The 22,850-nt window shown below is 37.3% G+C and overlaps 1 protein-coding gene across 1 annotated transcript in view; it reads right to left on the bottom strand.

Annotated features, from left to right (window-relative positions):
- The window catches only part of ATP10A (ATPase phospholipid transporting 10A (putative)), a 110,830-nt gene that overhangs the window by 36,746 nt on the left and 51,234 nt on the right, over positions 1 to 22,850 (bottom strand). The window contains exons 3-7 of the mRNA XM_054654992.2: positions 13,195 to 13,280; positions 6,668 to 6,774; positions 6,435 to 6,566; positions 3,735 to 3,868; positions 1,892 to 2,144 (exon numbers count right to left, since the gene is read on the bottom strand). Coding sequence (XP_054510967.2) covers positions 1,892 to 2,144; positions 3,735 to 3,868; positions 6,435 to 6,566; positions 6,668 to 6,774; positions 13,195 to 13,280 — 712 coding nt within the window. The remainder of the gene's footprint in view (positions 1 to 1,891; positions 2,145 to 3,734; positions 3,869 to 6,434; positions 6,567 to 6,667; positions 6,775 to 13,194; positions 13,281 to 22,850) is intronic.

The raw sequence follows: 22,850 nt of genomic DNA on the forward strand, positions 1-22,850 counted from the left end.
AAGGCTGCAGAAAAGATAACAGATGGTTATAAAACCAAACTGCAGAACAGAGTTAACAAAATACTTGAATGAAGAATAGTATTTATTGTGGTATTTATACTGATTATAGAGTACAAAATAAATAGAAATTATCACAATTTATATAAAGAATTATAGAGAAAGACCTATTTTCCTTACAGGGAAAACAACAAAAGAATAAAATGCTGTGTAAATATTCTATGTCAATTTAAAAATTATATTTGACAGAAATGTTATACTGACTGGAGTTACAATGAAGCCCAAACAAAGCCATAGGTGAAAAGAAGGACTGAAAAAATCAATACGTTTATGTATCTGACACTTTTGTTTGTAGTGACATTCACTCTGTTTTCTTTAACTTTTATATTGTAATATGAAATCATAAGAGGAAAGCGTGCACAAACATAGATTTCTGTTAAATTCACTACATCTGAAGAAAAAAGATCTGAACATTCAACACTCAAGGGCCTGAGTTCAGCTGACATATCATCAGATGATACCAAGCTCATAAAAATGCCTTTTCTGAACTGTTTTAATTGGCAATAATATCATTCTTGAGAGGAACAGAATACACTCTGAAATTAGTATAAACAAGCAAACAATCAGTGGAAGAGAAGAAGCAAAAGGGAATGAATTATCAAGAGTGTCATAAGCAGATTTAGTAATCCAGTAACATCCTCTAATTATTTTCTCTTTCTTACCTACTGTACAGAGGTAGAAAGTCACAGGTTGTCCCTCAGTCCTTTCCATAACACTCATAACACTACCCAAAGGTCTAGCTTCTTGAAAAACAAAAAAGTGCCTTAAATGTAAGGTCTCAGTACTGCTTTAAAGTAGGAGAAAAAAACCAGAACAATCCACTACCCAAAAATATTTTTTTCTGTTTAAGATCGTGTCATCTTTCTAAAGCATGTTTTAGAGTTCCCAGTCTATTTTGATTCTTTCTCTTATTCTGTATCTTATTTGTAAGCTGAAATTCTGTAGTGTTCTTTGAGAAAACTTCCTAATCAGACATCTTTATGTGTTGTGTAGAATAAGAAACTTATTTTTTGCAAACAAGAATATTGTAGTTGTCAATATTTTCCTGCATACAGAATCTGATTTGAAGAGTTAAGATCATTCTTTCAAAAATGATAATGATTGTATGTTAGAGAAAAATAACACAAACTACAAACATTGTAAAATAGGAAATCATAATTTTAAAAGGATGAAGAAATAACACAGGGATGATAGTTCTCACATTGCCTTGTGAAAAATAGTAATCTTTTACTGTTTTAAGAGGCTGATACTTGAATGTGGATATTCTCTCCACTGCAGTGTTCATAGAGCAAGCATACCTAACACAGACACTTTTCACACAGGAACACTGAAAAGAATCTGACAAAAGTAAATAAAATATGCAATTCTATCCAATTATGTTTCTTGTTATTATGAAAACTGCTATCTTTGCATTTATTTCTCAGTACAAAAGGATAATCTCATTGCAGGTATTCAATCAGACACTAATCTGCACTAATCTGGCTGTATGCTTAAAATCATTGTTTTATACTGTATACTTCAAATACACCAAAGAACTAGAATACCAGCAGCACCATTCGATTTTCTTACATCAGCCATGCACTCAAGTGCTTTATTACATCAGGAGCTAAAGCCAGAAGCTTTAAATGCCTTGAGAACATACTGTAGATATTACAGAACACCCTGGTAAGATTGTCATTGCTAGCTAAACATAGCCATCGAATTACACTGATCTGACAATAGCTGCTAAATTTCTTTTGTTTTCCTTTTTGATTTAAGATTACAGCAACTTTTATGACTAATTCAGGTTGCTCAAAGTACAACTGTTAGATAGAAAACGTGACCATGAGCTCACCGTTATCATCATGGGAATACTCTATTCCAGAAACAGTACATCTTCGGAAAACCATCTTGTTTTCTGTCAGTGTCCCAGTCTTGTCTGAAAAGATAAACTGCACCTGACCCAAGTCTTCTGTGATATTTAAAGCTCGGCACTGCAGCTGAGAGTCTGTTTCTTCATCATATAAATCTTTATCTTGATGAATAAAGTATACTTGGCAGATTTTAACTATTTCAATAGATACATACAAAGAAATTGGAATCAGAACCTAGAGTACACAAAAGGAAAGAATTAGGAGAAAACAGAAGCAAGAACACAATTATTAAAGCTAATTAATTTGGTACTAGACTGGAACATAAAGAGGCTATGTACTTTAAACATTTATTCTAAAGTTATTATCATGTTTAAAGAGTTTATTTACTGTGTTAGATGAGGAAAACCTATGGTGAATTGTAGAGCTGGAATGCATTATTATGTCTAGAAAACTGATTATCAAAACATGGACAGAAGCAAATATTTCTTAGGCTAATAAACTGAGCTTTAAACTAGGTGGGAAAGGAAAAGAAAAAAAAAAACCAACCCAAATCAGACCATGCAATCAGAATACTGTAGATGTGAAAGGACTGAATAAAATTGTTCTGCATAAATAGACTGTTTACAAATTCACTTTGCAGGAATACAAGAAACAAAATGAGAAATGTTAATCTCTCCATAGGAACAATATCTTTGGCCTTGACTTTTGTACTGCAAGTTATTTGAATGAAGATCACATTTTATAAGTGCTGAAGAAGGAGAGATGAAAAGATTTTCAACTGTTTCTGGAGGATTGTCAAAACTACAAAAAATATCTAATTTGTCCATGAGTTTTTCTCTGCAGATTTATTTTCAGGATAGAAATTCCTGACTGCATACATTGTTTAGTTTTCTGAATTAGATACGTGGGAGAAATTATAGCATGGCTGTGGGTGGTGAATGTGGTCATTTAAATAAAAACTACAGTGAAATGTAGGTGTTTAAAGAAATCAGCGGTGAATTTTCTTAACCAGTATCATAACCCAATCCCTCAGGGTAAAAATTATTTTTACAGCCTTTTTCATTCCCTTTTATAAACAAGTTGCTGCCTCCAGTAAAGCAACCTCCTCCAGTGTCTCACTTGGCAAACTTCCATATATCTCAGTGACATGAGGTTCTTTTACTTCACTGAAATTAACCACCTCTCCATTCAAGATGTTTCTCCTCAGGACCAAGAAACTTTTAACATAGTTTGTTACCTGGCTGACATACGATTTTGCTAAGAGAAATATATCTGAAAACCTGTTAAAAAGTATAAAATATATTTTCATAGCAGAACACTGTACCCAAAGTGGCATCCTCAGTCTTTGAGGTGCTGTTCTACAGTAGGTAGATAGGAAGAGCAAAGCTTGTTTTCTGGTTCATGGGGTTGTTCCTCTCCAGGTGCAGAACCCTGCACTTGCCTTTGTTGAATTTCAGGCAGTGCTCCTCTGAGCATCTCTCCAACCTGCCAAGGTCCTTCTGAAGGGCTGCACAGCCCTCTGGGGTACTGGCCACTCCTCCCAGCTTGGTGACAGTGAACTTGCTGAGGAGGCATCTGCCCTTCATACAAGTTATTAGTGAGTAAGTTAAACAACACTGGTCCCAGTATTGAACCTTGGGGGACATCAATAGTGACAGGCCTCCAAATAGACCCTGGACTGATTACAACCCTCTGGGATCTTTTTAGTGCTTGATTAGCTTCTTACATGCCTTAGTGGTGAAATAAGTACTACATATATTGCACATATGTAACTTTATTGCAGCCAACTAGGAAGAGAGGTGACAGCATGTACAACTTGATTACCTGGAACACTATGATCATTGTCAGAAATAAATACACTGAAGCTAAAACAGGTGACAAATATTTGCCATCGGGCCCTGGAACATCAAAAATTGGTTTCTTCTTCTCACCATATTGCCATACCCATAGTCCATGACCTGCAGAAAAATTGGAAGAGAGAAAAAAGAAAATCAACTCCAAGAAAAAAAGCTTCTGGTATGACTTTGTTCTTAAGAGTTATGTGGGAAATTGTTCTTTGTTTTCAAATATTCTGCATGACTTCTGAAAAATGCCCCAAACCCATGGGTTTTTCTGCCTTGGGATTTGGGATTTGAGAAAGGGCTTTGGCTGTCCTTAAGCCATGCAAGACTAATTTCTCATAACTTTATCTAAATAAAGTGAGCTGGCTAGTCTAAATTAGTAGTTTAGACTGTTTCTGTCATCACCAAAGAAAACTACACTTCTTCAGAAAATGATCTATTTCATTGCTATGCTGTGTGTTAAAATGAAAGAACTGACTGGACTAGATATATGTACCAGTCAGCTATCAGTAAACTAGATTTAGAAGAAACTTTAATTTTACTGTGTAAATTATATCCACCACATGCACAGAACTAATGAAATAACAGTATCAACATAGTCAATAGCATGGAAGCTGAGGAATGAAGAGCAAAAGAAATTATAGGTCTTGCTCAAAATGTTTTTTTTTTAATTGACTGTGCTGATAGCTAAATAAATATAAAATATTTATTGTTTTGGGAAAATTACATTCTTGCTAGAGACAGAACGTTGCCTTTTTAAGTATAGCACTAAGATTTAAAATCTTAAAATCCCTAAAATGGTATGCCTGATGTTTTTTAGGCGTAAAAAACAAAGAAGAATTCTTCTGCAACAAAAAGCATTCAAACTATCACTATAGTGAAAATTTTTCTGATTCTGAAAATCAGAAATAAAGGACAAATGTCTACTTTAACAGTAATCTTCTGTAAATCATCCTTTGACAAGATCCTTTACATATTGATGGATAAACCCAGTACTGAGTGCTTGAAAAATAAAAACACATAAGTGAGCACATTATTTTGTCCCTGTACTACCAATATGAGACCACACACATGATGTCTTTATCGATGTATATATTTTTATTCTCGAGAGCAAAAATAGAAAGGTCCACACTGAGAATGACCTACATTAAGGTTTGTTTTATAAATGTCCTTATATTTTCAAAAGAATTAAGTGTCATATCTCCAGTTATACTTTATTGACAGAAGGTGCTCAAATGGCCTCATTTCTACAAAGCACGAGGCAGCTCAAAGGGCCCGAGCAAATTTCTTTCCAGCTGTTTGTGGCTGTCAGCACCTGGAGCAGTTTGCTCTGGCCCTCTGCTGGCGGCTTCCAGGCTTGGAGCAGAAGGGAAGGCGCACTTGTCACCTACTGAGTGCCACCTCTGGGGGAGGCTGAAGCCACTCAGAGGGAGCAGCCGCTGCTGCTGCTCTGGGGACACCGCACAGAGGGCACTGGCAGGGGGACAGCTGCAGGCAGTAGCGCCCTGCCATGAAGCCTCACCACGACACTGCAGCCCTGAGGACTGGGCTCCCCAACACTGAAACACTACCAAAGTGTGTCATGAACTCAGTGGAAACAAATAAGCTGGCTGGTTCACAACTGGAAATACTCATCTTTAAGCACTTAACAATACCTGGAAAAAGGCACAAAGAGATATATTAAAGTGGCATAAGATTGTTATTAAACTACACCATGGTTGTTAAGAAACATTCTGGTGTTTATGCCATATGACTCACATGCAAACATTACAGAACACACAAATATTAAGGAAATGGAATTCACATGCCGTATATAATTTTTTTTTTTTTTTGTGCCAAATGTAAAACTCAATTCTTTCTCACAAATGAACAGAAAAAAGGCCTGAGGAGACATAACCCGAACTGCAGCATTTCCTTAAACACTGCCAGAAGTTTAGAGAGTATTCTGCTTGGATTTATGCAGACTTTTGCTTATTTCTTCTACATTATGACTGCAGCCTTAGGGACAGTGAGTCCATGTTGTGCACTGTGCTCTCAATTTAATAAGTAGTACTGGGGAATACCACCATGCTGATTTTGTTTACTCTCTGCTCATAAATTACTCTACTGCCTGATTAATGACAAGTTACACTCTACCACCTGTAATTTTGAGGGGACTACATATAAACTGGGGGCTTTTTTGGGCTTGACATTTTTGGATGCTATCAAGGGTAGTATAATCTAAGCCTTCAGATCTCTGGTACTAATAGCATATATTTTATTGAGATTAAGAAGGTATTCTTAATCTCAGGTTGTGTATCAAGACATTTTAATTTTTGACAAAAATAAGTATGGAGACAGCTTTATGGATTTTATGTGTTGGCAGATATATATTTTTTGATAAAGCTGCGTGCATGAATCCCAAGACAGTGTAATATTTAACTTAAATAGCAGTGTTTCTACTAGTGAAGAGCACTTACCAATGGCATAATAGCATATATTTTATTGAGATTAAGAAGGTATTCTTAATCTCAGGTTGTGTATCAAGACATTTTAATTTTTGACAAAAATAAGTATGGAGACAGCTTTATGGATTTTATGTGTTGGCAGATATATATTTTTTGATAAAGCTGCGTGCATGAATCCCAAGACAGTGTAATATTTAACTTAAATAGCAGTGTTTCTACTAGTGAAGAGCACTTACCAATGGCAGAAAACAGACACATGATTAAAAGTATGAGGACACACCAAAGGACATCGGCATTCATCTGCCTTTCCAACTTACTGCGCTTGTAACGTGGTCCATTATTATTTAACAAGGCTTTGGTCTCATGCCCTGCAGAAAGAATTGCACCAAACATGTCATATGGAACTTGGCTATTATTTTATAGCTATAAACAGGTGGTATGCCCTGTAAGACAGAAAAGCAGCTCTTACCTGCATAGATTACTATTCCTGCAACTTCTTCTGTGTTTCTAACGGTACATCCACGTAACAAAAGATTCTCTTTGAACAGTCCATCCTTTTTTCCACTTTTATGAATACTAAAGAAAATTTAAAAACAGAACAAAATACAGCATGTCAAAACATTAAGCTTGTTACATCCTACTTGTAATATAACAAGCCCAAGATCTTCAGTGTTTAAGAAGTTTTTCAATTTGATGGCAAAATATTTCATTGGATCCTCCTCCTGGGAAGGCTCTCTGTTGGATTTTGAAAACTGAGATTACTTACCCAAGAATCCCTGACATGCATCAGCCCAGCTGGAGCAGCACCAGTTGCTGTTGGATATACAAATGTCCCGGACAAATGCTCACTAGAGATACGTAGGCCAAATCGACAGCATGTGTGCAGCCTAGCTAATGCTTGGAAAAGGCACTGGACTTCCTGTGCATGTGTAAACTGACTGAGCAATCACAGTTAATCCAGTCCACCTCAAAGCAGCTGTGTACTGGATAGAATTAACCCACTATTCACATGTGCTTACTAAAGAAATCCTAGAAAGTAATATGGTGAAATTGGGAAATGACTTGTGCTTCACAAGTAGTGATACTAAGGAAGATGTGCCAGGGATAAGACACATCAATTCAGTGAAAAGAAAAGGAGAAGTATTCTGTGTTTTTATTCCATGTATTAGTGAGAACAAGAGAAATTATTTTCAGAACTGTCTCACCAACTATCTAAGAATGACCTGCACCGTGAGGATTCTTGTTGACTAACACCAAAACACAGGAGAAAAATGGAAAGAAGTACATTTCTACTACAACTTATTATCTGCTGGGCAGGGACTGCCTGGAATTTCAGCTGACAGAGAAATACAGAAAATAGCCTTATGAGAATTAACAGGGAAAGGCTAAAAAAATAATAGTAATTAAAATTTAGAATTTTTACTATGTAAAAAAGACATTTCAAATAATAATTTAAAACTAATTTCAAATGAATAAAATTTCACTTTATCAACTGAAGTACCTTAATGCCTCAGAGAAGACTAAAGCAAGTTTGGATTGTTTAAATGTTGCACTCACTTTCAGACCATCAAAACCATCACACTTTCAATATGCTACACTAAAATTAGCATTGTGCTGCTGGAACACCAAATCTTATGTCTACCTGGATTTGAGCACTTAAAATCCTCTGTCCCCAGAAATCTGCAAACTGGCTTAAAATTGTCCTTTTAATGTCAGGTGGAGTTCTTTTCATTTGCTTCCTATTTTCTAAGCCTTCACATCTGGGTTATATATACATGCTTTTCCCTGTTAGGTTCATCTCTTTTCCTAAATGAGGACCAAAATTGTAATTGAAGTATATACTTCTAGGATCTCAGGCCTAGGAACTACACCAAATATACTGAGATTTGTAAGAAGAAAAGCTTCACATTGGTGAGTTTTCTGTACTTGTCCCAGCCTAGTAGGACTACATGCAGAATATTCTGTAATGCTGGTTATGCTACGTAACCTCAACAGTCAATGCTTTTAGTGAGCAGAATGCACCTGTGTGTATATACACACACATATACAGCCTTTTTTAGTTCAGCACAATGTATTATACCCAGCCTTTGCTCAAAATATATACATATATATTGAAAGTTTTGGTGCTTCAACAAGTATGCTTAGCCTTTCTCTGCAGGGATGGAGAAGGAGCATTGGGTTTGACTACTGAGGTAGCAGCCGCACTGATAACATTTGACTAGAGGCCAGAAACAGAGAAAGAAAGAAGTGGATAACACCAAATTTGCAATTCTGACACGAAAGTCAAAGGTGGTTTTTTAGTCAGGAGACAACTTCCCCTGCTCAGCCCATCCTCCCTGCCAGTCTCAGACAGAAGAACAGAGCTTTTACTTCCTTTCTTTCCAGCAAACCTCCTTAACCCACTGTCTCACCTTTTGCCAAAGCAGCATCAGCTGGGGGGCTGCCCAACATCCCTCTGGCAGAATGTCAGTAGGTGTCAATTTGTCTGTGCTTGAACTATGGGAAATAATTTCTTAATGATTCCATACTGTCAAAATTACACTGCTACCAGGATTCTGTCATTCCTCTGATTTTTAAGGCTAAATTCTGCATTAGGCTTTCTTATAAATCGTGAAAATGTTTGAATTTCCAATAAAATCTCCAAATGACAGTTATGATTCCTGTTAATAAATGAGACTTTGTAGAGATAAACCTTCTTAACTGGTACTTGCTCTAGCTTATAGTTTTATAAGCTTTGTTAGTTTTTTTACCCTTCACAGTAACAGTGGACTGTGCAAGGTATATTGCACATGGCAAACTTCATATACAATTACTTGTATATTTGTTCCTTAAAATGATATATTTGTTCTTACTATCTTAGCTTACAAAACAACTCCAAAACAATTCTGCAACATCTGATGTTAACCTGTAGGTGTTAAAACCACAATCTACTGCCCTCACCCACAGGCTGAGCCTTCTTAGCACATCTCATCCTTACATGCATTTGGTACTGCTTTTTACTTTTCCATATCCAAATGAAGTCAGAGAACTCAACTGTTGCTCACCAGACCTTTAGAAAATATGGATGAAATCAAAAGCTGGAAGAAAGAAGCCAGCAGAGGCTGGAGGAAACTCATCATTTGCCTCTTGTCTACAATCACTCCCAGTGACTCAGTATCACAACATACACATAAAACAGTTGGGCACTGATGATAAAAGGAAGGAAAAATTGCAGACATGAAGGTCTGGATTAAAAAATAATGAAAACTAGAGTTAGATAAAACTGCTCACTTTGATAACAAACCTGCCAATTGTAAACTTTGGTTTGAGAGACAGCATAGTTCCTATTTCTAGCCCTGCAGAGTTATAAACCTCAAGCCCGCTAAAAAGGCTGAAGAGTCTGTTTTCCCCTTTCTGGATTCTGGCCAGTTACAGGCAAAGAAGGAAAATTTTCTCTGTCATTCTTTAGAACAGTGTCTGGCTGAAGCCACTCAGATGCTTGGAATGCAAAGGCTAAGCCGTGAGGAAATGCACTGGCAAGTGTGGGTGCAATGCTCTTTTTCTCTGCAATTTCTCACATGGATGACACTGCAAAAATGTGGTATCTTCACATCTAAAATACAAATGCACCACAAATTAGGAGAAGTGGGCAGATAATTTGCAGTTAACTACTATTATGTTACAGTACTCTGAAAGTCTTTAGACAGAAGTAAGCCTCTGGTTTAATACAGCAATGCAAAAATTAGCTCACTTCAGCTTTCTGTTGTTTCTATTCAGCTTTCTAACAGTTTCAACTTGTTACTTATGTGTCTTGTTAACTTACTTGTTAACTTATGTGTCTACCAGCATTAAATAACAAGGTAACCAATGACAACTGTATTCAAAAGAGAGTATTTTCTTTCAAATTTTGGTTTAGCAAGTGTCTTACAAAGGAAATGGTACAGCTGGCATTACTTTCCAAGGCTTGACACTCCCAAAGAAAATATTCAACAATCTTAAACATGATATCAGTTAACATTAACAGTCAGAAACTTCCTGACTCTCAATTGATGCAAATTAGTCTAGGTTGCTTTGGGCTTTTATTCCAGGATTGGATCTGTTACTATAGCACATTAAAGAGACATCACTATAGATTTATATTTGTTTTTTCTTAAAAAAGTTGTAACATGGTTTTCTATTAATTTGGTTTTGTTACATTATGACAACCTTTGAAATAGAAATACACACATGTATTCATAGCCTTCTTCTTCTTCTTACAATTCCAAGCTATACTTATTTTGGTATGATCAGATAAAATTTTACATTCTTGTCTAAGAATAAAATTATTATTTTCAAAAAGCTGAAAAGTCAGATTCCCAATTACAAGTTCTCTTTTTCCCTTGCCCATATATACACAAAAAGGTACAAACAAGATTTTAAAGCAAATATTTCTATTTTTGGAACCTGGAATTGGATTTTTGAATGTTTGCCATGCATACTGTACATAATCTGGCTAGACACATATGGGCAGGGGGCATGTTAGGTTTTGTTCTATTCCTCTTACAGAGAATATGTTTATAAGGGACATAAAAGTGAGTGGATGTGCTTGGGTTATCTGGGGGTGCAGAAACTGTAACAGAGAATTAAAGCAAGCACCTGAATAGAACTGGTAGTCTGCCTGTGCATCTGCACACCCCAAGTGTGTTCAATGCAGATTGTGCCAACGCGTCTGAAGAATTCAGCTGCAGTGATGGGCATGTACACTTTTTCAGATACAGGATAGGGCTAGGCCCATCTCAATGCATTTTGCAGGTTTTTTTTTCTTCATTATAATTTCTCCTTTTATCCTGGCCTGCCTCTGCTACATTGGCTACCTATAGTGATTTTGTTTCAGGAAAACTGTGGGGAACAGAATTTTTTACATGTTTACAGCATACACACACAAAAATATTTCTATTTCCTGAAAGATTTGTCAGCACAGACATCAAAACCAAAGACCACATTGCATACAGTAAAAAAAAAATCTGAATCAAAACTAGAAACCTACTAAGTAGTCAAAATGTCTAGGAAAATTTGGTAGTAATGTTTCAGCACAGCTTTTACATACGGATCGGTTGAAAGTCGATTATTTCACGGGATTCCTATTTAATATTTTGGTATCATTTCAGTTGAGCTATTATTGGCTGGTAGCTATTTGATCCATTATTTCAAGCAGCAGTAAAATTTTGAACAAGAATTAAGATCTGAGTTTGACATGACAATGCCATGTTTCAATTCAGATATGTTAATTGCTATTCATCTTGTTAATGTATTATTTGAAATAGACTCCTGATTCCATTATACTAATGAAGGAACTCTAAAAAGTGGGGGGGGGGAAGCCTTCTTCTGTGATAAATTAAGGGACTGAGAATTTATTTGTTGAGGGATTGCTCCCCACTCTCTAATTCTAATGACCCATGGGCCTTTAGCTGTAAATCTCTTGGAACATAGCTGATGAAAGCTGGAAATCACCTGATGCTTTCTGCCAGATTCAAAATTTGTGTCAAAACATATTCACATCATTTGTGAAACTACAAAATACAAAGATTAAATATAATCAATACTAAACAATAGTCATCAACAGGTAATACTATGTTTTCTGCTATGTAATTCAAATGGTTCTGTAACTTACATGCCACAGCCCTTTCCACATGGAGTAAATAAGTAAATATATAATGGAAGAAAAATTTATGCATATTTTCTACAGTATTCTGCTCAATATTTTGGGGACTAAGATTCACACATAAAGTGCGCTAGAAAAGCTGCCAAACTTTCCATTTCCATATCTGGAAATGGCATGTCTACAGTAGAGCAGGCTCTCTATTACACACCCTCATGCAGTAATGTCTAATACTAAACTTTTTTTCTTCACATGAACTGTAGAGCTTTGTGCTGCTAAATAAAGGAACACATTTTCCCACACTACAACTTGATGTAGTTTAAAGAAACTGTCCTGATTTACACCAGTTGACAGTACATCCTACACAATCTGTGACATCTGAGAGTAGTAACTATGGTGGTAAATGGCATCACTATAAAAAAAACTCCCCAAGCTCCAGCAATTTACCTTGTGACATTTACACAATTTAATACTGCTTATCACTCCTAATCAACATGGGTGGTAAATCATTGTATTTGAAATGGAATTAGTGTCAGTTTAACACTCATCATTAAAATTTGGGCAGAAATTATGTATCCTGGGCTCTCACTCTCCCTGAGGTTAACAGACTGTAGAAAAATAAGTCATGCAAGAGTGCATTTCCTAAGCCACCACAATCAACATACCTTCACACTACAGACCAGGCTACATAAGAAGCAAATCCTAAAACTTTTGCACATCCTAAACCATTTGTTCTTGCACATCCTAAAACATTTGTTTCTGAGCAGGACTGATTGGCCAGAGATGAGCACCCTGTTAATCTAGTTCTGTTTATTTAGAATTAAGTCAAATGAGCATAGGTGATGTGGTAATGTGCAGGCATACCCATTGTGTGAGCCAATCATTTCATTTTATCTGAATGAGAAGAAACAAACAGTGCCATGGCTAGAGAAATATCAGTTCTGCCTTCTGATTTTCCTCAATGACACATGTATTAAAAGAAACATCCAACAGACCCATCTTCATGAAAGTGTACAACAGATTCTGCTTGTTTGTTGCCTCTCTTGACTTGTTTTCTATTTCTTCCCAATTGCAGATGGGCTTTTTTGATCCATGGAGGAAAAGGAGAAGAGTGCCTGTAAATGCAGCGCTTCATACATTCATTTCTGTAGTGTAAGCTGATTGCAGGTAGCAAATAAATCCATCCTAAGGAATGGAAATATGAGATTCCCATCTCACCTTGAAGAGAGGATCCTCTAAAAGATCCTTAAATATGCAGCCCTATTTAGATGTGATGATGATGCAACTTATAGAAGACAGCCCAAAGCAAACAAGCATTTATTTTATTCCATATTACAGAAAAGGAGTGTATACTGAAGGATACTATATGAAATACTCACATGTAACCTCGAAACCTACTTAAGTCATTGTTTGGCTTCTCACATTCAATCACACTGGTGAACTTCAAGGGGTCAAATTCTGAGTCCTAGAATAATAAGAGAGTTTATTATTTAGAGCAAAGACATGAAAATTATATCCAAAATCACTTTCTTTTCTAATTTTTGTAATATGATAAAGTCAAATTTTTTTTCCAAAGGCAATGAAAGCAAAGATGCAGACCACTGGCACTGAACATCAAAGGGACCTGGGGAAAAAAAAATTCCAAAGATGCCTCCCAACATATCCCTTAAAAGGATCACTTCTGTTCTGCAACTGGAATATGCCAAATGATTTTGATCTGCAGTGGAAAAATGAAATTTACCTGAAAAATCTCAAAATCTTAAACATTATCATTATCCTTCATATTCAGTGAAGCCAGTGAAAATTTAGAACAATGTAAGTCAATACACTGCCAATTATCAAAAAGCTAACAGGAGCTTTTGAAATATTAGCAAGCCTACTTAATTGCTTTATGCCAACTGAGATGAATTAGTCTACTATAGTAAATTACACATTTGGCAGAATAACTTTTTCTTAATTATCACTTAAAAACCTTCTTGATTGTCTAACTCATTACTCTGAAACTGGTATTGTTGCTGACTATTTAAGTTTACCTGTAGTTAGCACCTTGTTGTGTTTGAGGAAAAACATCTTATCACAGCAGAATTACCTTGTTAAATAAAAATCAAGGTTCTCCTTTTTTTGCTAGCTCAAACTACACATTGAAAGCAGACATATCTGATCCTGGTGCTGCAGAGAAGGCTGTTTATCTCCATCAGTGAAGACGACTTCTATAAAACTGCTTTGCATAGCATTTGAAGCAAAGAACTAATCGTGAATTATATTATTAAGTTTTCAATAGTGACAGCACTTCATATGTTATATTTTATAATGGTTTTGCTGAGCTGCTGGATACTCCAACCACTACTTTTTAGAGTAAACTTGTGAGAATGGTTGACAGAACCAGTAATCACAGGACAGACACAATCTTATTGCCAGTTTCTCTGAAACACACAGGTGTCTCCAGGGTTTTTTGATGTTAACTCTATTCAGGTGAAAGAAACCAGATTTTGAGTAAGAGATAAAAGAAACTAGAGGATATGTCAGGATCAAAACCAACACCCTCCATTTTTCTGCTGGTTACACCTGGAAGAAAGACAGACTTACACTATATATGTGACAATTCAAACCACCCACACCTGAGACTTTTGAAAACCTTTTCTATATTTTCAAGAAACACGAGATGATAAAGAGAACTGTGAAAATGGGCTGTCACTTAGAGACAGCTACAGCCCACTGGAGGAATGAAAAATTCTGACGTGCAGAATTCAGCTTGTAAACAAGGAGAAAAAAAAGTAGTAAAAACAAAGGACAGCTCTGAGTTGAGACTGCTTTGCTGAGAATCAGACTCCTCAAATTACACCAAGCTTGGCAATCAAGAACCTGAGCCTTAGTAAGAAATAACACCTGCCTGTTGTCCCAGATGATCTTTTCCTTCCTTGCCCCAGTATGTTCCTTGGCAGAAGAAAAAAAATAAAAGGTAAAGGAAAAATAATCTACAAATATTCACCACTGTAGCTTAAACTGCATTTATAAATTGGATGGAATGGGAAACATTTCTTTTCTCCTTATTATAACATAATATATATCTAATACATTTAATTTAGCACAAATTTTTATTCAATGGTCTTAAAAAAGAAAAGAAATAAATCCTAACATCTTTGATGAATGTCTGTGAGGGAATCCTAGATAGACCTAATCATAAACCCCAATGTAATCAAATGCAGGTTTTGTATGGCTGCTGAACTCAGGAGAGAGTGTGGTTGGACACATTACCTTCTAAGACAACTGAGCTCCCTTTCTGCTAAGAAAACCTGCCACTAAGGTTTATATTTCACAAATAAAGATTAAAAAGAAGTACTTAAATCTAGAGCCTCCTAAAGTCTTCACAAAAAAAGATAGATCTTGTCAAGATCAGAGAGGACTACATGTACCCAACCTCCCCATCAGTACCATGCAATATTGTCTTTCTCCTTCCTTTGTTTGTTGATCTCTTCATTTATGACTCAGTTTTGGAACTAAAAGTCCTTTATCATTAAATCTGTCTGTATATTTGTGTTCTGTTACAATTAACTTGAAATATGTGATTATGGTCTTTACCAAGATAATATCTGGGAGTGAAAATCCAATTAGAATAGTAGTTTATGTAAGGAAAAAAAGCTGATGAATTCTGATTTATGGCAAAAGCTCTTTGGTTTATTAATAAATCAAACTGCTCCACCTCTTCTCTGTGAAGTGCAAGGGCAAATATACACTGTATATTCCAGCTGATGACACTGTTTTGATGTGAAAATACCTTCTGGTAAATGAAAGAACAAATATGTTAAACACAGCCTGTGTGTGACTGCTTTCAGTGGTTACAAAGAAGCACAAATTTAATGTAAGATTTCACAATGATCAAAGTACCGCTCCTTTTAATGCTGATACTCACACTTCGGCAGCAATTGAAACACAAACTGTGATGATATTCTCATGTATTAGCAGCTAAGAGAAGCTGCAGTTTGACAGAAGATAAAGCCAAAACTGTTGTTTTTAGAGCACACATATTTGCTCTATTTTTTTCTTGGTAAAAGTCCATGAAAAAAAAAATTCTCCACCACTACCTTTATTTTTCTCTTACACTGAATTTCTGCATCACTGTTAAGACACAAGAAATAAGATCAAAATATGGTCAAACACTGAACTGGCCCAGAGCTTTGTGCAGTAGTTACCTGATGTGCCTGATTTTGTGTATCTTCCCACTTGGAGAACTGCTGGGCATTAAAGCTGTCCCAGTACCAAGAGGGATGAAAAGCTCCATGCCTATACAGACTGCAGTCTGAGATGAGGCTTTCCAGTGCCTCATCTCCCTGAAATCTTGACTTCTGGGGTGTTCTCATCATCCCCCTGTGCACATCAACAAGGCTGGGTAATACACAAAAAGCAGCTGGGGGCATTTTTTAATTTTCTAAAGACATGTATCATTTTTTTATCTGGTGCCTCGGCATCTTTCTCAAACTTTTGCCTTGTGCACCACCGGCCTGAACAACTGACTCTGGCTGATAAGAACTGGGGAGAGATTCACTGATTGTACCTAAGTTCCCCAGAGTATTTTACAAAACTGTGGGGTAGCAAAGGCAAGGGCTAAATTCCGTTCATGTCTGTCACATTATTTCTGTTAAACAACCAGTTCTACTTTTGCTGCAATGTACATTTTACTTGCTATGACTATTTCTAAGGATAAGCCCCCATAAAATAAAGTAAAGCAAAACTTACTGCTTTCACTCAAGGCAGATGTTTTGCTACTAGGTAGAGCTTAAGAGCACTACCCATTAGGGCCCAGACCCACGCTCTAATAATCTACTATGCTTCAGAAGAGTATTAAATTATGCTTGAGATATATTGGAGGAGTAAAATTCACTTCTTGCTCAACTTTTCTGCCATATTATGTCATATCAAAATGAAAAAAAAAACAGGAAAAAAAAAATAAGGGCTTTGATTGAATAAGAAACTGACTTCCATCAAATCCCTGACTTCACTTTTTGATTTTGCCGAGATAGCTTTAGTCCATTGCTTTTCATGGAAAAAAAAAATGCTGACTTCTTAGGAAGTCAGAATACCTTCATAGGTATTTCTGAAAGTTTGAAATTTGTCAAGAGAACACATGGTGATACTTACATTGGGTATTTTATATACTTAGGGATTCCATGGAATGTATTTCATTTCTTCAGGACTCTCTTGCTAGAAAAATGTTTAACATCCTATACATATATCCTGTTTCTTCCACTTTCTTAAAGCCTTGGGAAATTCATTCTTAGTCTAAATGCAGCAGTGGAAAAGCTTAATTTCCTTACATAAGCAGATCTAGTCAAACTGCAAAAACCTACTAAATATTGATTCCTTCAAAGTTGAATCTCAAATTAAAGTTAAATTGCAGATGCAAAGGGTTTTGTGACTAGCCTTTTAACAATGCACTAGCTAGTAAATCTGACAAAAAGTTAAATTTAAAACAATTATCTTAGGTCTGCAGTAATTGGGCTGTGTCTTATACCCTAAAAAGATGAAGCATTGAGGGAAAGAAAATGTTACAATGTCTTTATAGAGTGGGAAACCAACAGGTAGACAGATGAAGACAGTATAAAGATTTGTCACAAAAAAAGCAGACTGAATTTAGCTGTCTCCAATACAACTTTGTAGCTTCAGCTGTAAGATGATTCTGAATCTCCACAGTGAAATGCCAACCTTTTCAGTTCTGCTGGCAACCTCACGAAACTGTCATAGCTCAAGAAGCAAAGCATGCCAGATGAGTCAGTTTGACAATTACACAATGTTCAAACAACATATTTCCCTTCATTAAATGCCTGTTGTATGGGTGATTTAATAGCCTGCTAGTGATATTAATAATACATAGTTATTAAAATGTTTTCCTGTATTCATCTGCCCTACTTCACTGCTGCAGAAACCTGACTTTGATGTTCAGTCCTTCCCCCCAATAGGACAGCAGTGGGCACCCAGGATGCCCTTGGGTGACAGAGACAGCTACTTGCTTATCACATTGTGTTTACTGCCTAGGATGGGGATCTTATCCAGACTTCTCCCTGCAGTGCAGGGCTGATGAGGGCTCTGGGATTTGTTTTGGCGTGTATGTCTGGAGGAAACAAAAAAAGGAGAAATGGAGTCATGGGGACAACTCAAAGAAAATATTTAATAGACAAAAATCTGCCTGAGCCGGAAAAATAGCTTTTCCAGTTTAAAAGCTTTTAAGTGCACTAAGAACTCAGCCTGTTAATGCACTGGTCAATCCTGTAACTGCTTTATATAGCAGTACCCTGCCTTTATCATATATAATTAATCTGACCTTTTATTAGTGTGCAACTGGAATTGCATACTGATGTATCCAAAGCATTTGAACTGTTTATATACTGGAAGAGTGAAATGTTTTCATGTCTGAACTGTATTAGCCTCTATGGTACAATTTATCTGTGTCACTAATTCACAAGAAAAGGAAGAAACAGTTGGATCTATGCTGTTTAGGAACTAAGAAGATCCAGCTGTACATCAGAATTTAACTATTCTGTTTTTCACACTTAAAATTACTACTATAATTGGACTTTTTTTCAGTATTGTTTGTTTAAAAGTAACACATGTTCATTACTCAGAAACACTGGAACAACTGAGCAAGTCAAATACATTTTTTGGAAGCTGATCTTCCTCTGGCTGACCAAAGTTTTCCTCTTTGTAGAAAATAATATGAGGGAACAGTGCAATATCCAGGTTGCAGGAAAGAAAATGTATTGCTTGCAAGGTCTAGGAAGATCTCAATAATTCTATAACAGGCAGCTGAAGAAACTGGTGTTAGTCAATCACAGAACAAAAGTACCAAAAAAAATGTCAACAACACTGAAAATACAAACATGCAAGTTTTAATGTCCCTCAGGCTGATGGCCACCCTTAGCAATGCACTGAAAATTATGGTGGTGTGAATGAATTCATTTATGGACCACAGTAGTGCTGGAGAGTGGTAAGGGAACAGTGTATGTCAAGGCTGAAATACAGACCTCGATCTGGACATATTAGAAAGTGGTATCTGCCTGTTCCAAAAGCCAGTCACTAAAATAAATGAATGGGTGCATAGTCTTTAAGAGCCAGCCTTAGTATTAGCTCAGTGCTTCAACTAAACCACAAACCAAGATTCTCAAGGACTCCCAAAACTCTGTGTACAACCCACGGTGCTACTGCAGAGGCCTCTCGCTTCACATTCACAGACAGATGTAACTCTCCCCACCCTCCAGTGCTTTCTCCTTTCTGGAAAGATTTCTAGCAGTCTTTCTGCTCCATTTCTTATGTGCTGGAAGAAAACTGCCGTTGATTAGTGGCAAAAACATTGCACAGTTATTTTAAAGTACTAGCACAACAGCTCAGGTCAGCTTTTGAATATACCTTGTCCTGCTCCTGCTCTAGTCCAGACTGTGGGACAGTCTGCCTTCTTGTGGGATGAAGTTCTGCCAGAAGAAATGGCTATGGGAAGGACTAAGATCCTTCACCCAGAAGAGAGAAATGCCAAGCACTGCTCTTACATCATTCCACAAATAAAACCCAAAGCACTGGAGTCCTGACGGGAAAGAGAGTGGTTAGTAATGCAAGAATTTTCTCGTGAACAGTAAAACCTAACAGTAGCAGCTGCAGTGTCGGGATGCAGTTAAACATACCAAAGCCTGATGACCCTACCACAGCCTGGAGACAGGGAATCTGGATAAAAGCAGCTTCACCTTACAAAGTATCATGTCTAAGAAACATCTCTAGGATGTGAGGGAAACCTGTAACATACAGCAATCGCCTAAGGAACTGAGAGACTCCAGCTCCTGGCAGCTGCAGGGCGGGCACAGAGTGAAAGAAGCAGTCCTAATGAAAAGACACCTTTTATTCCAAATACTACAGGGCAGCATTTATATCAGCACTATCACAGTTTTGTCAGTCTTTCCATGAGCATCTCCAGGATGAGAAGGCGTTACAATCAAGAGAAAACTCCCCAAGCTGGACACTGGCACGCTGTCTTCTCTTGGATTCATATTTTTTATCAACATTTACCATCACATGCCTGTCCTACTGCAAACATGGCATTCAGAGTGAACCTTCTCCACTTAATCCCAGCTGTTTCTGGTTTTGTCTCTTAGCTCTGTGGAGAGGGTGGAGGTGCAGCTGTGAAGATTAACAGTCAGTCTGAGGCCAGCAGGCTGTGGTTGGCATACACAGAACAGGGGGGAAGTTGGGATGGCTGCAGAACACTTTGGTTAGCAGCTTCCCCTCTGGTCTATTTTCATCTGCTATCTATTCTACTGAAGAAGCTGCTTTGCAATTAACATGTTAAAGTTACCACTAGCAAAATGAAGAACACCTTCTCAAGGAATTCAAAGGCGTTTTATTTTTCAGACACCAGCTGATTTCATGAATCTTATGAAAGGAAACTCACAATAGTCTTGTCAGTTCCAAAACTAGCAAATAAGCTGAGGGGAATGAAAATGTATTGTTATGGCAGGGACTGAGGTTTGCTTCCCTTTTTAGCTCTCTAGACAGCCTCAATCTTCAGGCAAGCACAAAGACTACAAAGTTCCTGCACAGTCTTGTCTTCAGTAGTTTGTATGCTTTGTTCAGATAAGTGTGGAAATCAAACATACATGAATATATATATATATATATATATATATGAATATGACCTGTTGAATTAGATCATAGCAGCACAGCAGAGTCTATTACTCCTGTGCAGGCTTTCCTCACCACCTGTCTTACCCTCTGTGTAGAAATCAACTACTTGGACTTCTGCTTTGATACGGTCTTCTGTCTTGATTTGGCCTGTTAGATGGGTAAGGAATTGGCTGGATGGCCACATCCAAAGAGTTATAGTCAATGGTTTGGTGTCCAGATGGAAGCCAGCAAATGGTGATCCTCAAGGGTTTGTACTGGGGACCAGTACCATTCATCAGTGACACAGACAGTGGGATTGAATGCACTCTCAGAAGTTTGCAGATGACACCAAGCTGTGTGGTGTGTTTGGCATGCTGGAGGCAAGGGTCTATACAAACCTCATGACTAAGGCCATGTGCATGTGGGTTGGGGCAATTAGCAATATCAATACAGACTGGGGGATGAATGGATTGACAGTGGCCCTGGGGAGTAGTGCTAGAAATACCAATGGATGAAAAATTGGATATGAGCTGGAATTCTGTGTGGCAACCCAGAAAGCCAGCTGTATCCTGGGCTGCATCAAAAAAGTGTGGCCAGCAAGTTGAGAGAGGTGATTCTTCCCTTCTACTCCCTACTACTCTCATAAGGCCCCACCTGGAGTGCTGTGTCCAGCTCTGGTATAAGTAAGACATGTAACAGGTAAGTCTGGTTTCAGAAAAGAGCCACAAAAAGGATCCAAGGGCTGGAACACTTCTCATATGAAGAAAGGTTGAGGGAGTTGTGGTTGAGCCTGGAGGAGGCTCCAGAGAGACCTCACTGAGACCTTTCAATAAAAAGCAGCTTTTAAGAAAGACCAAGAGAGACTTTTACCAAGACTTGCAGTGACAGGACAAGGGGCAACATTTTTAAACTGACAGTAGATTTAGATTAGACAAAAAATACATTTTTTACTAAAAGGATGGTAAAATACTGAAACAGTTTGCCTAGAGAAGCTGTGGATATCCCATTACTGAGGTTTCAAATTCAAGTTAAACACGGCTTTGAGAACACTGATCTAATGAAAGATGTCCCTGCCTTTGACAGGAGTGTTGGATTAAATGGTCTTTAAAAGTTCCCTTAGAACCCAAATTACTCCATGATTATATGATTCTTATGCATATATTCATTATTATAAGCATTCAAAAAATGTGAGATGTTGAAGGGCAACCAATGAGAACAAATGTCACACAAAAGACCAACAGGGAGAACATCAATTGAAAAAACAGTTTGTTTCATTTTTCTTCCATGTCATTATTAGTTATCTAACCTACAGATCACAAACTTCCTATGAAGTACCTGGAGACAGCTTTTTGTTTCTTAGTAGCTGACATGACCCCCCACCATGCAGCTACTATCAAGACAGTCCTTTTTAGCCTTTCCTATTACACTGCAGCAGCCTGTAAGTCAGATCCCCGTGATCTCAGCCATGCAGGTCACGTTGCTGTACAGGTATACGAGACCATTTTGGGTATAGCTTTCAATCTGTTTTTAAATCAAATCATACAAAAAATACAGTATGTAGAGAAGCTTGGAAAAGTTAATGAGAGGAGGGGAAAATGCTTAAGACAACTAATATGCATTTTTGAACCATGTTGCATCTTAATCAAATTCTCTTTCTCTTGGAAGCCAAAAGGCTGTGTTCCCTGCTTTGATGTAAACCAGTCTATTTTCTGTACCATTAAGAAAGTTGAATTAGGGTATTAGCACTGCTGTCTATAAATCTCCATGCACTACTGATATTTTTAATTCAACACCAAGTAGAAGCGTAAGCATTATAGCGCTGTGTGGAGAAGAGTATCTTGTCCAGTCACATACCTGCAGGACAACCACAGCTCTCTCTCTCTCATGAGCACACATATGTAATGGAAAGTATCTGACCATCACAGAGTCATAGCAGAGCTTGAAAGTATGAACCCAAGTATAACCAATGAACAGAAATGTTCATGGTTTCATTGAAATATCAGTTTTGAGACATACAGCCAGCCACTTCCCATGTAGGCAACATTTCAATGCAAATTTCTAATGACCACCATAGGTTATCACCACTAAACTGCGTAAAAGACTTGGAGATTAGCAGCAGGTGGAGAAAAGAGAAGTGGGATGAGAGTTCACATCCTTGATGCTGAAATAAATACAGGAGTTCCTCATACTGTTCCTCTCCCTTTTCTGGCAGAAAAGCAGACCCCTTCTCCACCTCAGTACTCTCAAAGGAAAGTGAGACCATACCAATGTAACTGGGGTTATATATGGCTCAATACTGAGAACCCTTCTGCTCTGGAAAAGAAGGTCTTTCCATCCCTTCCTAACCACCGATACTGCCATCTGGGGTTGTGGTTTCAGAGACCAGTGTAACATG

Source organism: Agelaius phoeniceus, chromosome 2 (genome assembly GCF_051311805.1).
Source record: "Agelaius phoeniceus isolate bAgePho1 chromosome 2, bAgePho1.hap1, whole genome shotgun sequence".
Taxonomy (NCBI): domain Eukaryota; kingdom Metazoa; phylum Chordata; class Aves; order Passeriformes; family Icteridae; genus Agelaius; species Agelaius phoeniceus.